General features: G+C 32.8%; 1 protein-coding gene across 4 annotated transcripts; it reads right to left on the bottom strand.

Moving 5' to 3' along the window:
- Positions 1-10,190: 10,190 nt before the first annotated feature.
- Positions 10,191-17,255, bottom strand: LOC100787174 (E3 ubiquitin-protein ligase PRT1). 4 transcript variants are annotated; one of them, XM_006602468.4, is made up of 8 exons: positions 17,035-17,254; positions 16,459-16,487; positions 16,204-16,383; positions 12,396-12,476; positions 12,120-12,314; positions 11,798-12,001; positions 11,291-11,385; positions 10,191-10,856 (listed from the first exon to the last, which is right to left on the bottom strand). In XM_006602468.4, the coding sequence occupies exons 1-8, from the start codon at positions 17,118-17,120 to the stop codon at positions 10,542-10,544; spliced, it is 1,185 nt and encodes a 394-aa protein (XP_006602531.1). In that variant the 5' UTR covers positions 17,121-17,254; the 3' UTR covers positions 10,191-10,541. The 4 variants fall into 4 exon arrangements, with proteins under 4 accessions (XP_006602531.1, XP_003551419.1, XP_040867608.1 ...); XM_003551371.5 differs by having other exon boundaries at positions 12,120-12,476; positions 17,035-17,253; XM_041011674.1 differs by having other exon boundaries at positions 12,120-12,476; positions 16,204-16,487; positions 17,035-17,255.
- Between the last annotated feature and the right edge of the window lie 471 nt (positions 17,256-17,726).

Genomic DNA, 17,726 nt, shown 5'->3' with positions numbered 1-17,726 from the left:
TTATACTATTAATCTTATAATATATCTTAAAATATTTTTAATAATTTATAAAATAAAGTAAAAAGATACTTTTTTTACTGCATCGATATCTTAAAAAAAACACCTAAGTAGATATTATATTTTTATTGTGTTAATCAGCGTAATAGTTAAAATAAATAGTCTAATATTAAATTATTCAAAAAATGAGAAAACAAAATAAATCTAACATATTATTATCAATTTTGTGAAGCATAATGTTGAAAAAATAAATTAAATATTATAAATAATACAATGGTTAAAACAAGTAGTGTAATATAAAAAGTGTAAGAGGAATGAATGAAAAAAAAATAAACAATAAAATTATATTTTATTTAAAAAAGATTATAATAAATTTTAAAAAAGATTTTAAGGATAAAAATAGAATAAAATATAAAAAATTTGAAACTAAAATATTCACTTTGAGAAACATTAGAAATTATTAAAATAAATTATTGATCGAACAAACAAACAAGTTGATAAATAAGTTTTTTAGCTAGTAAAAATTAATTATAATGACTTGCCAATATAATTTTATTCCTAATAAATACTCAACTTTTGTGTTTATCTACTAATAAATTTTTATTTTGTGCTGAGTTCCTAATAAAATAACTATTTTATTTTTTATTTTTGATATTTTGTTTTAATCATTGAAAAAATAAATAATTTTGTATTTACTCTCTGATAAATTAATGAATTGTGTTTTAGTCTCGACTAATTACAAATAAAATAATTTATCAAAAACAAATACAAAACCCATTAATTTACCAGAGACTACAAAAAGTGTAAAAGGCCAAAATTAAAATTAATTTTTTAACAGAGACTCACAAATACAAAAATCAAATATTTATTAAAGATAAAAACATATTTAACCCTTATAGTAATATTATTTTAATTATAATATTATAATTAGAAAACGGGGAAGGGGAACTTCCTTCATGCTTTAATTTAATCGATTATCATGGGCTGGATAATGGTTGTTGCAGGTTTTATTCATACTTCTGTGCAATTCCTTGCTCACTTGGATAGAATTTTTTTTTTTTGAGTTCAACCAAAATTTTTGAATATTTTCTTATAATTTCACTCTACCAAACAATTAGTAATCTCTTATATTCTCACTCTATCAGCAATCTCTTATATTCTCACTCTATTCCTTTATCTCCCTCTCTATTTTCACTCTACCAAATATCTTCCTTCTTATTTGATAGTTGGAGTAGGTCTAACTAGCATCTGCCATAACATTTGGTAATGGCTGAAAATTTCCCTTTGAACCTATATTAGCCAACTTACGTGAAGCCATGCATCCGTATATGAACCGTAGTAATATATATACTATACCTCAGTTGCTGACAACCAATTCATATAAGTGGACTTTCTTTTTGTTTTCTAAGTTTGCTTTTGTGGCTCAGATGAATCCCAGCTGGACAAGGGGCACAGTATTGTTGTACATACACTTCAATCACGACTTATCTTCTGTGTCTGCATTGAATGCAAGATTAAGCGGGTGCTCGGATCTTGCAGGAGTATGGTATTACAACAAGATATAATTTTGGATTTACTTACGATATTATCATTTTTCAGTATTGACGTGATTTTGAACTATTTTTACAATGTTTTAAGACACGAAATTGGTATCGTTGGATTCATTGGAATGCAAATTAAGCAACTCTACTAAGGTGAAAGCAACAAAACCAAATTATTGAGGTGAAAATCGGATAGTAAGTTACCGACATGTTCAACTTTTTTCCATTATATTTAAAAGTTTTTTTTTTCAGTTTTCGGGAATAATTTTGAACTATTTTAACACTTATTCAAGACACCAAATAGGTACCGTTGGGATGCATTGACATGCAAACTAAGCAACTCTATTAAAGTGGAAGCAAAAAAACCAAACTATCAAGGTGAAAATTGGGTGATGAGTTACCCACATGTTCAACCTTTTTCCATTCAAAAGTGATTTTTTCAGTTTTTAGAAACGATTTTGAACCTTTTTAACACATTCAAGACGCAAAATTAGTACCATTGAATTCAGTAACATGCAAACTATGAAACTCAGATAAAGTTCAAATTAAAAAACTCATTCACTCACTCAAAATCAAACAACAAAGGACCTCCTGCAACAGCCAATTTGGATGTTTAAAATACTAAATTAACTCAAACTTAACAATTAACACACTAAAAATACAACTTAAACTACACATCACCATAACAAATTTAGTACAAATAATAAACAAAAATATATTTTATATATGTTAAAAATTAAATACAAAATTAATATTATAAAAATTAAAAAAACATAAAAAACATTCAAATTCTGGTCGGGGGACCGAATTCCCAACGGTTTTCTTATAATAAAAAAAAATACAGTGTGAACTGTGAAATTGGGTCCTGCCAAATCAAATTCAGCACAGTGAACAATAAAGGAGATTAGTTATGTAAATAATTTGGGGCTTAATTAAGTAATTAAAAAATTAAAAATAAATATTAATGTAAAAAAATCATCATGCAATTATATTTTTTTAAGCAATCATCATGCTATTATATTTATAATATTATTATAACCAATGGTATTATAAAATTTGTGCAGACACCATCTTAGACTTACATGTTAGCATTTTATACATATGAACCCACTTTTAAAATGAGTACTTTAGTAAGTTTTTAAGCTAATTTATAATTTATTAAACTAGTTTAAAAGTTTATTTAACCAACTTCATTTGAGTAAAAAAAAAAGACTTATTTCAATAGTTTTTTCTCTCACAAGTATACTCTTTTAAAAGTAATCATATTCAAAACAAGGTTAGACCAAACATTGTTTTGCAGGGAGATTTGGATTTTAGTTTGTCACGTTTTGTGAACTACCCCACTACAAAAAAGGGAATTTTGCCTTCGGTTTGTTTTTTATGGTCTAAATAAACTTCTAAAAAATATTACAATTCTGACTGAAAAATTAACCGCTACAATCGAACCCAATTTTTACTACTCATGTCATGCCCCACCTGATTCAATACTCATTTTCACTAACATTAGGGTGCTTACCCCCCCTCCCCCTTCTCTCCCCTTCTTCTACATCATCTTGTTACCGTGTCGCTCGAGTCTCCATTGAAACCCTTGCAATTATCACCGCAATCACAGGGCTTCAACGTTCCGCCATGAAATCGTGATGCTTGCCGCTTAAAGTACTCTAAAGGAGAAGCTCCGAGTGATTGATGTCGATTCCAAAGTAAATTGCTTTTTCCGTTTTCGCCAAGGCTTCTCTAAGGTTTTGGATTCGCTTTGTTTGAACTTCGAGCTCGTGTTGTGTTTGGGCGAAACCTAATTTCGCCACTATGAAGGCAATGCCAGTGCGGGTTTGGGAATGGCTTTGGAGTTGACTCAATTGGATGAAATATTAAGACAGTTCTCGTTGACTGGTTGTCAAAAAATTTAAGAACCAAAAATAGCAAAAAGTTCTGGATCAAAAAACATAATCTATCCATAATTGAGTGTGTTTGTTTTTCTTTTCAATATCCCGCAAACAAACGTTCAAGGAGACAAAACAAATTGTTGTCTCTCATAAAACAGTGCTTTGGAACACATGCCCATGGAATAAAAGGGTAAAACAAACATAACCTAAATGATATAAAAGTTAAAGTTGCTATGGTTAAGACGTAAAAACCACATCCTTAATGCATGACCAAACACACATGATTGCAAAGACATAGAATGAAACACATAGAACACTTATATCAAATATATGGTGAAAATCATGTTTGATATAAAATTAGTTAAACATAAATCATGTTACCAGTTAACTACTTCAATTTTGACCAAAAAATAATTTGTAAAATTGAATTAATTAAAAATAAAATTTACAGGCTCTAATCTAGACACACTTTGATAAGCATTTAGATTAAAGCTTCTAAAATGAGAACATATCATATGTATTTTATTCAATAAAAATCATTTTTATAATTTTATGTTGATAAATTTAATCGCAAAACTTATTGAAATAAATTTAGAAAAATTAAAAAGTCATGAGCCACTTTACTTTTAAGGTATAATTATACTTTTTATCACTATGTTTTTATTTTTATTCTTTAACAAATTTTATCCAAACAAATTATTTTAATACATTTTACCTCTAAGTTTTAAAAAATTTATAAATTTTACCTTTCCACGTTTATCCATTAATTGACTAACATAAACAAACTTAAGAATTTTACCTTTTCACATTTGTCCATTAATTGATTAACATAAAGTTGGCCTGACATGTTGACATGGCAAAAGTTAGAGAGCAAAATCCTAATATCAATGAGCACGATATCAATGAACATGATAAGCACTTTAGAATTATTTTATACTAAAGTTTTGACCCAATATCAATATGGATAAGGCTATGCCAAAATCCTACCAAAATGTTACCATTTTTTTTAGGAAAACATAGAAGATCCTTATCGATTTTTTGATACTAAGTCGAGTACTGAAGATCCTTACCATCCCACACTCTTTGGGTCTTACGATGATCTTATTTTCCGTCAAGCACCAGTCTAACCATAAAGGACTTCCATTGCTTTTCAAAAACAGATATCAAGGGCACACCTTTGCAGACTTACAAATCCCAGGTTTTTAAAAAAAAAACAAAAAAAATTCAAAAGTAAAGTAAACATCTGAGTTCTAAATCATATTCGCATTTTCTAAATGAAGATAACTAAGGTCCCTTGAGTGTGCCTTCGAAGAATTTAGCTAGACATGGTGGATATCATACTTACAGATTGACAGAAAAATCAAGGGGGGAGATCTGAAAAGAAGCTGAATATTATTGCTTAAGACACTATTACAAACTTTTTCTTTCTATTTCTCTTACTAGTTTTTCTAGTATCCGTCTAGCATGTTTACAATTGAGATCTGAGGCTCTTTATATAGAGAAAATGGAAAGAAAATGATAAAAGGTCCCTTCAGTCAAGAATAGTAAAATTACTATTCATTTACTTTGTCACAAGACCCATTTTACAATGCACATTTGTGGATAGACTCAGTGTCAGAGTCTTAGTGAACGTAAAAGATTCCTGCTTAAATTTCTCAACTGTATTTTGGCAGGATTCTTTTGTCTTTTGGTCAGCTCTTTGATGACTTTGTAATGCTAACATTTTCTTCTTCTTCTTGGATGTTTTCGGAGTAGAAAATGTCTGATGAGTCTTCCATAGAGAGATCGGTGAATGGAAAAGGAGGAGTTTGTTGTCCATGACACCCACTAGCTTCATAGATCTCTTTATCTTTCTTTTCCTTTTGGAAGAATTGAACTAGTTTGTTGTTGTGATCAACCGGGAAAGGAATGAAAAACTTTCTATTGTATGATGGCTAGAAGAGTTTTGTATCGTGGATTTCTCTTATCAGGTCAAATTCTCGTTTGTCTGAATCTGAGAAGAACCATTGGTATCTTTGTATTTGTGCCCTCATGAGGCTGTATTGGTACTGTATATTTCCTTGTACATTCCAAGTCTCATATTCATCATTGAATAGGCAAGGAAAGTCTCTATGATCCTTTGGTAAGAGTTTCATAACATGGCAGAAAAATTGCTCGGACAAGTTATTATTTTGATGGAAATGTAATCCATCATTTTTGTCTATATTAGGTTTATGGCTTCATTAATTGAAGGGTTAAACCCTTCAAATCTATCTGATGGAGGAATCAGGATTGATTCCAAACATCCATAGTTCAGAAGACTTTTTGTGGAAATTGCCAAGTCCTCATATCCGAAGGACTTGAACTGGTCTAGGTCTAATCTGACTTTTCTGAAAAGGAACTTTATTTTGCAAGGACAATTAATTTTGTCTTCACAAAATGGGGTTTTGTTGGTGCATCCAAATTTTTGGTTGAAATAAGCATGCACACCTATGTAAAGACCCAGAATCTAGGTTTGGTTGCTAAGTACCCTAAATAATAATTTTTGTATTTTCTTGAAGTTGTCTAGACTCAAGCTATTTATTGGTCCGGGGACATTTGGGCTGATTGAGTCCTTATAGGTTTTATGGCAGGTTTTTTTTGTCAGCATTTATGACTATAATCGCAGTTTCTGGCTCAAGGACCTTCTTGATTTTGTTGATATCTGTGGTATTTAATTTAAGGGCTTTTTCTGCTTCTTCCCTTGAATAGAATCCTTTGTAAATTAGGCTTTGAATACTCTCCTTTGCCAGGCAAAGGTCTTTAAAATTGGTGTAAACACCTTTATGAGGTCTTGATAATAGGACAAAAGTTGAATAACCTTTCCCAGAAGGAGAGGCTTTTGTAAGGAGGGGGACTCTTTGGTTATCTGCTATGTAGAAATTGTATAAGGCACACATTATGCCCTTTTTTACTGAACAAACAAATTGCTCATTATTGTTTGTGTGTTTTGGAATATTCCAAATATTGTCAATAAGGCAATTGAATTTGTCGTTGATGGCTTCTCTACCATGGTAGTGAAACTCATTTGTAAGTACAGGTAATTCTTGATTGCCAAATTTCATTTTTTGTTTTATATTTTGATATGAAACCTTAGAAGGCTTCATCTTGTTGTATCCCTGCAAAACGAGAAAGAATATTAGCAGCAACATTCTTGACCCCTTTTATGTGTTCAAATTTTTTTTTATTGGAATAAAAGCCATCTTTTGTCAGGCTTTTTATCAGTATGTATTTGTTGGCTACCATAAGCCACTATTGCTTCGCAATAAGTTCTTAGGGTAATTTCTCTTTTATTAACCAAGAAGAGTTTAAATCCTTCTAAGACATTTATTATGGCATTTACTTCGTAATTTGTAGAAGTTGAGTATACTTGTGGTTTTGTGTGGTATTTTCCTGAAGCATACCTACAAATTTCTTCATCATGAAATTTTTCATAGTTATGTTTCTTTTTCTTTAGGATGGCTCTCCATCCTTGTTCACAACCATCACACTCTATGACTAGATAGTCATAATCTAATGGTAGAGATAGATATGACAAATTATTAACCATTTCTTTAATTTTTTGAACTAATTTTATATCCTCTGTGTTAAATTTTCTTTGTCCAGTTAAAGATATTTTATTGTAAAGAGAAGTTGTGTATTTCCCTAAGTCTTTGATAAAAGTTCTTGCATAGTTAAGCAGGCCCCTAGAAAGGCTCTCAGGGTTTTTATGTCTTCCATTTTATCTGGGAAACCAAGAATCTTTTGGGCGATATGGGACTGAAGCCTTATTTTCCCGTTTCCTATTTTTGTTCCTAAGAAAGAAATATGAGTCTTACAAATTTCCATTTTTTATTTTGAGATAATTATACCAAATTTCTCAAATGAATGAAGAACTTGTTTAAGATGTAGATAATGTTCTTCTTTAGTTTTCAAAAAAACAAGTACATCATCTATAGATGTACAAGTAAATTCTTTGAAATTTCCAAAAATTTTATCCATTTTTCTTTGGAAAATTTGTGGTGCATTTTTCAATTTGAAAGACATTACTTTTCATTCGAATAATCCTTCTGAACAGGAAAAGGCAGTCCATTTTATTGAGTCAGGATGCATCTTAACTTGGTGAAATCCTGATTTTTAAATCAAATTTTGAAAGCCACTTGGCTTTTTGTATCCTGTTTATCAACACATCTTTAGAAGGAATAGTATATCCGTCTATGTGGGTGTTATCATTAAGTCTTTTGTAGTTATAAACCATTCTAGTTTTTCCTCTTTTTTGTTCTGAATGTTTATTAACGATAAAAGTAGGGCTTCTATGAGGACTAGTGCTTGGGACTATAACTTTTAGATCCAAGAGGGATTTTATGTGGTTTTTACATTCCTCTTGTTCGAAATTCCCATACTGGATGTCTTTAGTTTTAATTATCTAATCTGGGTTTATAATTTCTAATTTGCATATAACATGATCTTTTTTCCAATACTTTGTAAGGTCTTCTCCTATTATGCTTGTTTTATTTAGTCCTTCTATAATCTGTTGTATATTATCGAAAGTTATAATTTTGTTGATTTTGATGGAAATATAGTCAGATTATTTTATCTTATGTACTATTGTATTTACCTTTTTCTTGTTTATAATACAAGTGACTCGGTACCTTATTGGTATTAGAGCCATTATTTAGCTCTGGATAGACATCAAGAACTAACATGTTCTAACAGTCCTATTAACAAATTTTCTACAAAATTGTTTGAAGACTTATCTAAAACTTTAGAAAGTTTAACAAAAACACAAAACTTGTTGTTTAACAAAGTACAAATTTTAGAAAATAAAGTTAATGATATTTTGAATATTCTTAAATCTAAAGACCAACAAATTCGTTTTTCTACAAACGAACTCGATAAAATTACAACACAGCTTTCTAAATTATCTTTAGGAAAGACCACCTGTCAAACCTCAAATAAATTTGTATTAGCAAAGCCAAGAAAATGAGGACAATACCATTTACAGGAACATCACAAACAATTTCAGGACACAATCCTGTCACTGAATCTATAAACCATCATCCTGGAATCTTAGATAGATTTTATAGGAGAACAAACTTCCAAACCATACAACTAGAGCAAATAGTAGACATAGAATCCAATATTGATATCGGATCAAACTCTAGGATAGACTCCCTCAATCCTAGACAATTATACAACTTAAACTGGTTAAGTTCTTATAGAACTAGCCTATATAGATATAGAAGGATTGATGACTTCCATCTTCTTGACGGAAGACATGAGATTATCATATTAATCTTAAAACAAACCGGACAACAACTTCTTAGCACAAATAGAAGATATGTACACCTAGGGTTAATTGCCATAGGTGTCAGGTCTCTAACAAGATCTTTGGTAGGAGCAAAAGCTTTTGTAGTGCTCTTCGATCAAAGATTCAGAGATAATAATTCTTGAGCCATAATAGGAATGATAGAAATAGACCTAAACCAAACAGTCTCCCTAATTTATATTGCCCCTAACTACACAATGAATCTTAGTGATTTCATACAAAACATAAACCTAGAAGTCCAGACAATAGGTTTTGGAAGAAACTTTATGGGACATAACTTACACTTAGATATTACCTTCATAGGCAGAATAAGTGACCAAATATCCCCTAGATATAGGATAAACACAAATCCTTTAATGACAGTCTTATCATCTGATGGAATTCAATTTTTGCCACCCGAAATCTTTGATTCCTCCAGAAATCAAAATAATCAATGGCAAACACATATTGATGTTGAATCCTCTAGGAGTGCTATAACCACTCCCGGATCAGCTATAATAATAAACAGAAGAAATAGTCTTTCAGTAAAATTTACTGATTACGAAGACATACAAAATCTCCCAGAAGAGGAGATGGTAACTATTGTTTCGAGTCACAAATAAAAATTCATTAATATCATTTATGATTTTAGGCTTTTAACTTTAAACATTTAGTTATATATTATCAGTGAAACCTCTAGCCCCAATTGCGAAGCTCTATACTCTATCATTTGAACCAACACATTATTGAAGTTATAAAAGGTTATTTAAACTAGAAAACAAACTTAAGAATCTTACCTTTTCACATTTGTCCATTAATTGATTGACATAAAATTGGCCTAACATGTTGACATGGCAAAAGTTAGAGAGGATAAAATTCTCCAAAAAAAAGTTACTAATAAAATTTGCCAAAAAAATTAGAGATAAAACCCATAAAATATTAGACAAAAAAATACAATTATTTCTACATATCACATCAACTCAATTAACAATGAAACGGCAGAAGACAAAATTAGCAAGTTTTTTAAAAATAAGTTGTAAAATACACCAAATTAATTTGTTACAAAATAAAATTAAAAAAAAGTGAAAAGTTTAATTAAACCTAATTTTAAATGTACATGATAAGAAACTCAAATAACCCCGTAAAAAATATTTTAAACGCTCTCATAGTACACATCCTATCATTATTAAAACATACTAGAAACACTTAGCCGTGCTTTGCACGGCAGTTAAAAAAACCCAAAATTATTTACAATGCATAGAGAAAAGGTGTAGGGTGAAAAAGTTGATATAAAATGCTAACAATAGCATGTGTCTAATTTCTGGACAGCTTATATATAATTATGGATGATAACACAAGCTGCTCCGGGGTATATATTATTCACAATGATGTGCCTATTATTATTAATATTATTGCAACAAACACATTATCGTAGATCTCAGACAAACTCCTAGAATATGTACATTCCCGAATATGTTCAAATATACATTCCCGAATATGTTCAAATAACCAGGTTAAGTACAAGATTCTTACCATCAAGGCGTAACAGAATTGCTTGTGCACCTAATACAATAACATAAAATAGCCACAAGCTGGAAACAAATTCAGTTAAGACATAAATACACTGTCAAGTTGGCATGCAATAGAAAATCACATAGACCACGTAGAATTGAGAATTCCTCAACCAATTGACTAGCAAACTTCCTTGAAACATTGCATTATTTGCTCCTCCCACAATTAGGAGTTATCCACTTAACCCCCCCACCAAAAACATCAATTATTAGATCATGGACTTTTTTTGTTAAGCTCATTTTTTCAATTGGTGGCTTCAGAATCATTGTGGTTATCTTCTCCATCATCAAACAAAGCGGCACCATCTGAAGTAACTTCTATGTTTGCTATAGACTCCAGGTCAATAGAACCTTCTCCTAACTGTGCTGTGGCCAGCCTCAACATCATGTTATGAATAATGTTCGGTGGTACAAGCTTGAACTTATGCTCTGAGGTGTGTTGTTGATTAAATCGACCGGGAAGCTTCGAGCGGCTTGCGTAGCAATCACCACAAAGATCAAAGCCCATCTTCTCCTTACAGTCAATGCATCTATATCTATCTCCAATTATTGGAAACATCTGTACAGAGAAGTCACACATTAGCACACTGCAGAGAACTAGAAGAATAATAGTAATGAAATTAGTTATGACATAAATATCTGTGAAAGCAATCATTAATTTAGTGTAGGTGATCATCTCGGACCATATGAAAATGCGTTTAAGTATTGTAAGTTGGCAGTGTGCTGCAAAAATGCAAATAAGCAAGTTAGTAACTAGAACAGGGAATTTCTAACTCCCTTTGCAAACATGTGAGACCTGAAATGTCAATACCCATTAGTTAACAAAAGACAAGCAACCACATAAAGTGGCCGCCACCTATCTAGGTCAATGAAATAGAGAAATTTGGAGAGCATGTCCTACTATAGAACAAAAAAAGAATATTAATAGAGTAATGATAACAAAAGGGAATAGAAAACAAAAAGATGCCAGATATGATGGACTAGAGCTTTTACCCCGCAAAAATCGCAACCAACTCCAATGTGAACTTTTGGGTCAGGATCAGACCACCAATCTATATTTTCTACTCTTTTACCATTATCCAATGAACCTGAAAGACAACCAATACATAGTAACAAAAACGTGAACAAAAATAATCCAAGAAACACCAAATTGTATAATGATAAATCAACCACTTGGGAAATCTAGAAATATCATATAATATCTTTCTATTGTATTTTAGAGTAATGTAGATGATATCAAAGGAGTAATTTCCAAAATCCATATTTTAATATATTCCATACTTGGTTTGCTTATTTAACTAAAATTAGGAGTCAAATATTTAGCATAAATAGGGGGTTACGCTTTACTCTCAATACTTGAACAGGCCAAACCATATAAAATATTCTAACACATTCTTAAGGGAAAGGTGAAGGATATACACACATATTGCAATATTTTCACCCAAATTATACGCTCCAAGATATCAGTCATGTAAAAAAGATGTAGGCAAATATGCATACAAGAAGAAGGGGTGTCGGGTTTGACTTTGATTTGCTTTAGTTCAATGGCATCTCTCCGCTGTCCATATTCTTCAGGAAATTGTTCCTCCAAAAAGTGATCCAACTCCAAACACACTTTTGGTAATCCTCTAGGATGTGGACTTTGACAAACTTTACATCTGAGCATCTCGTCATCTATGTTGATGACACAAGTTTGACAGTACACTGTAGGGAATGAGGAAAAGTATAACAAAATCAATATATCATTTCAGTGTTCTATAACTTCTATTATTAACAATACCGAACAGTTATAACTGAAAGAAAACTTAAATGCATTGAGTACCATGACCACAATTAAGAACTACAGGATGAAAGAGCAGTTGCTTGCACATCGTACAAGTCACATCTGCAACTGATAATTTCCTTTGTACAGAAAGCTCTTCCTGAGGCATTTTTTTTCCTTTAGCAGGAGTTCCAATAATATCAGACTCTCCATCATAATAGATGGTGCCATCATCTCCTTCATTGGCAGCTGACCCTGATTGCTCCAGACATTCAGAAGTTCCCACATTGCATGAGTTGGACGTTAAATTCAAATTAGAGGAGGAACTAGGGATACCAGAATGACCAAATTTAGCTTGTGATTCACATGTATCAGGATCAAATTGAGGGGAGTAGAATCCTGATTGCTTTTCTTCCTCTGAAACAAGATGTGAATAAGAATAATTGTCAAAATTGGCCCAACAAAGTAGACAAAAGGATTACTTCTATGATAAATACAAATTTACTAGAAAGTGGCATCAAAGAAGAAAGGAGAAAACTGCATTATCAAGAAGTATAAAAGGAATAACAGGCATCAGAATACAATAAAAAAGATAAAACAAAAACATTTGATAAAGTTTTGGATACCCATATAACATAGAGTTTTGGTCATGGATGTAAGAATTAGAGATAGGGCAAAGAGAAGAAGTCCTATGGTAGCACCAAGGATCAAATGGTGGCACTTGAAGGGTGAGAAACAAAGAATCTTCCAACAAAAGATATGGGAGGGATGGTGTGGACAATCACAAGGAAGTGCAAATGATATGTGGAACAAGATGTCCCAAGAGATTATTAAAGTGGCTAAAGAGACGTTGGGTGAATCTAGAGGTTTTGGACCTAGGGGTAAAGAATCGTGGTGGTGGAATGAAAGTGTTCAGAGCAAAGTTAGAGTAAAAAAAGAGTGTTTCAAGGAGTGGTCTAGGTGTAGAAATTCTGAAACTTGGGATAAGTATAAGATAGCTAGAAATGAAACCAAAAAGGCGGTGAGTGAGGCAAGAGCCCAAGCTTTTGACGGACTATACCAAGCTCTAGGAACCAGGGACGAAGAAAGATCTATATATAGGCTTGCTAAGGGTAGAGAGAGGAAGACTAGAGATTTGGATCAAGTAAAGTGTGTTAAGGATGAAGAAGGCAAAGTCTTATTGCATGAAAAAGATATCAAGGAAAGGTGGAAGGCGTATTTCCAAAACTTATTTAATGATGGATATGGATATGACTCTAGCAGTCTAGACACAAGAGAAGAGGACCGGAACTATAAGTACTATCGTCGGATTCAGAAACAAGAAGTAAAGGAAGCGTTGAAAAGAATGAGTAACGGTAAGGCGGTGGGGCCAGACAACATACCTATTGAAGTGTGGAAAACTCTTGGAGATAGAGGTCTTGAGTGGCTCACCAAACTCTTTAATGAAATTATGAGGTCAAAACGCATGCCGGAGGAATGGAGGAGAAGCACGTTAGTGCCAATCTATAAGAACAAGGGGGATATACAAAATTGTGCTAATTATAAGGGAATCAAGCTCATGAGTCATACCATGAAATTATGGGAAAGAGTGATCGAACGGAGATTAAGAAAGGAGACTCAAGTTACTAAGAATCAATTTGGTTTCATGCCGGGAAGGTCGACCATGGAAGCGATCTATTTATTACGGCGGGTGATGGAGCAATATCGCATGGACCAACAAGACTTGCACTTGATTTTTATTGACTTGGAGAAAGCGTATGATAGAGTGCCTAGAGAGATTTTGTGGAAAGCTCTAGAGAAGAAAGGGGTTAGGGTTGCATATATTCGAGCTATCCAAGATATGTATGATAGGGTATCGACTAGTGTTAGGACACAGGGTGGAGAGTCAGACGATTTTCCCATCACAATTGATTTGCATCAAGGGTCAACCCTTAGCCTCTACCTTTTTACCTTAATTCTGGATGTCCTCACGGAACAAATCCAAGAGATAGCGCCGAGATGCATGCTTTTTGCAGATGACATAGTCCTCCTTGGAGAGTCGAGGGAGGAGTTGAATGAGAGGTTGGAAACTTGGAGACGAGCTCTAGAAACACATGGTTTTCGCCTAAGCAGAAGAAAATCGGAGTATATGAAATGTAAGTTCAACAAAAGAAGGATGGTTTATAACTCAGAGGTGAAAATAGGAGACCATATTATCCCTCAAGTCACACGGTTTAAATATCTTGGGTCTGTAATACAGGATGATGGAGAAATTGAAGGGGATGTGAATCATCGCATTCAAGCAGGATGGATGAAATGGAGAAAAGCATCGGGGGTGCTATGTGATGTAAAGGTACCGATCAAGCTAAAGGGAAAGTTTTATCGGACTGCGGTAAGACCGGCGATTTTGTACAGAATAGAATGTTGGGCGGTCAAGAGCCAACATGAGAATAAAGTAGGTGTAGCGGAGATGAGGATGTTGCGGTGGATGTGTGGTAAGACTCGACAGGATAAAATTAGAAACGAAGCTATTAGAGAGAGGGTTGGAGTAGCGCCTATTGTAGAGAAGATGGTGGAAAATAGACTTAGGTAGTTTGGGCACGTAGAGAGAAGACCGGTAGACTCTGTAGTGAGGAGAGTAGACCAGATGGAGAGAAGACAAACAATTCGAGGCAGAGGAAGACCCAAAAAGACTATAAGAGAGGTTATCAAAAAGGATCTCGAACTTAATGATTTGAATAGAAGTATGGTACTTGATAGAACATTATGACGAAAGTTGATCCATGTAGCCGACCCCACCTAGTGGGATAAGGCGTTGTTGTTGTTGTTACCCATATAACATGAGAATATAAAATTCAAAACACAGCGGCAAAAATTTATCCATGAAAAGCCTATTTTGGATAAAATTATCAATAAGTACCCTATAGGAGAAGAAAATGAGGTAAAATGGATCAAACTTCTCTCACAAGTTAAAGTCAACTTATGGGCCACAAATCACAAGCGAAGAAGAAAACCTAAACTGACATGATAAGAAAAAGGAGAAAACAGCTACTCTAGACAGCTAGAATTAGAACATTTATTTCTTGATAACAAAAATTCTTTTACTATGTTACCTGGGCATTGATAAGAAGAAAGCCCTCTATCACAAGAAAAGAAACGACCACCTAGAGGAGGAAGGTATAATAATATTATAAACTAAAGTTATTTGGAAGTTAAGGGTTTGTGGCTACCTTTATGGCTTATTAAGCTTCAGATTGAAAGTATAATTAGACTATCTCAATGGGTACAGTTAACAACTTTTTACTTCAGATGTATTTTCTTGCAAGGTTCAAAGTTGTATGCATCTAAGAGTCTCAGAATTGTGCAACAATAGTCATACAACAAACTCAAGTCACCAATTAGAAGTAATGCATCTTCTGTTTAGATGCAGAACCAACCAGAAATGATTTGGTATCTGTTCCATTAGGTGGTCCAGTCATATGTGAATTCAAGGACATAGCAATAAAAACTTTGAATGGAGGTGTGGTGCCTAGCCTAATTGAATCTCACATCTGACATGCACAAAAAAGCCCAAACCTTATGCCATGAAGTGAGGTTGGCTAACTGCACTAATTAATTGACGATATGACACCATTGGGATCTACTAAAAGGAAAATTTTCAGTATTTAGAGCAAGGTCTTTTATAATGGTGTCTCTTAATCTTTTGTTGGGTCTTCCTCTAACTTTTATAATTGAACTATCTTCCCTTTGATCCACTATTCTCACTAGAATACATATTGATCTTCTTCTCACATAAATTCATAACCAAACAACCTTAAGTGAGTTTCCATAATCTGCTCCTTAATAGATGCTACCCCAACATTTTTCTCATAATCATCCATCCATCCACCCATCTTAGCATTGGGATATGTAAAATGAAACAAGGGATCCTAAATTGAGTCCGCGTCACTTGGGAAAAAAGAATGGGCCTGACAGAAGTTGCCAATCATACTCAATCATGTTGCAATGCATTGAGCATACAACTTGAACGGATCACCATTAACAGATAATCATTGTAATTTTAGAAACACCGTTGGTATTCAATGCATTGCAAATAAATCATTGAGAACATTGCACATGTATATTCAATATGTTCATGCATAAGTCATTAGAAAAAGAGATATACCAAGAGTTTGGTTTTCCCTTCTCTTGTAAGCAGCGGTATAGATCTTGAGAAGTAAAAAGTGAAGCAATTGGCAGACTGTTGGGAAGTGATAATATTGATTCCTACATACTGGACATTGAGACTCCCGCAGACAATTCATTGAATTATAGACACACCAGAAACAGCATATGTGACCACAAGCTGCAAATAGAGAGAAAAATGGACTGTCACTAATAACATATTCATATGTATTTCTAGAAAATAATGCTGCCTTACATAGCACAATGGGCTTGTATAATAGATCCCTGCATAATGAGAGTCAAGTCAAAATCAGTACATACAAATTGAAAAACAAAAATATGGGAGCTCATACACCAACTAAAAATAACACAATAACCAATGCTTTTAACTTTAAACAATACAATAAAAAATTCAAAGCTCGTGAATGTGTAACCTATAATCCATCAAGAGGCAAGATTTTTGGGTTTTAGAGTCAAATTTTTATTTTCATTTTTCAAATAAAAAATGAGGAATCGTTGCTCTGATTTATTTATTTTCTCAGCATGTACATCACGTTCAAAGAATTTGGAATTCAATTGTAATTTCGGATATAAAGCAAATCTATACCAACTTCAGATCGAGAAGAAAAAAACAACCTTGGAATTTTCCAATCAACTTGCTTAATTCATGGATACATTTCTTTTTACAAAAAAAATAAAATAAAAATAAAGGCATCCCTGGTGCCCCTTTTGAAATACGAATAAGAATTAAGGCACAAAATTGAGGCTTGATGACTAACATAGCAGAGTATTTCACATTCAAATATATATGCAACTGAAAGAGGAGACTCACAGACAAACGCAGCAAACAAAGGAATCAGGGATTTCTTCGTGTTCATTGTCCTCCAAGATTCGATCTCTGAATGCGTTGTTCTCCATTTTCTGAATTGTTTTTTTCGGCTCACTCTCCTTTTTTTTTCTGAATGTTCTCCAACAACGCAGAGAGAGGGCGAGAGAGAAAGAAAGCGGTGGTGCAACAGGGGAGAATCAAGATAGGAAGGAAGGAAGGAAGCTGTTTGTTGTACAATATATATTTAATTAATTACGTCACCAAACGATATAGGTTTAATTACTTACTAGTATATTAAAAAAATAAAATGTTGAATTAGTCCATATATTTTCTTTTACCAATTATTACTTATTCTACCCGAATTTTGAAGCGGTTATTTATGAACAAAAACTAGATAATATCAATATTAAAGGGAGGTTTGAAGTCCAAATTAGCCGGAAAAAAGGTCTAACAAAAACAAAGAGAAAATATTGAGAAAAAGAAAAAAGAACTCGGTAAATAAAGTCAAACACTCTCACACCTTTAAAAATCTCACATAAGGACACACTCAAACAATAAACTTCTAGGATCCAAAGAATATAAAATACTAGAGAAATGTGTTAAAAAAATGTGTTTCTAATAGGAATGAAAATAGGTTGGGATGATCAAAACTTAAATTAGCTTATTTAAAAAAATTAAAGCTCAAATATATAGTT

The sequence above is a fragment of the Glycine max genome, chromosome 18 (assembly GCF_000004515.6).
Source record: "Glycine max cultivar Williams 82 chromosome 18, Glycine_max_v4.0, whole genome shotgun sequence".
NCBI lineage: Eukaryota > Viridiplantae > Streptophyta > Magnoliopsida > Fabales > Fabaceae > Glycine > Glycine max.
Note: the sequence above shows the minus strand (reverse complement) of the source record. Positions and strands in the feature narration are given on the sequence as shown.

Bases quoted from the DNA above. Each gene is read 5' to 3' on its own strand.
- LOC100787174 (XM_041011674.1), bottom strand. From the start codon at position 17,120: ATGGAGAACAACGCATTCAGAGATCGAATCTTGGAGGACAATGAACAC. The intron at 16,488-17,034 runs GTGAGTCTCCTC...CTCATTATGCAG, and splicing joins TTTGTTTGCTGCGTTTGTCT to GGATCTATTATACAAGCCCA. The intron at 12,477-16,203 runs GTATATCTCTTT...ATCTTGTTTCAG, and splicing joins AAGGGAAAACCAAACTCTTG to AGGAAGAAAAGCAATCAGGA.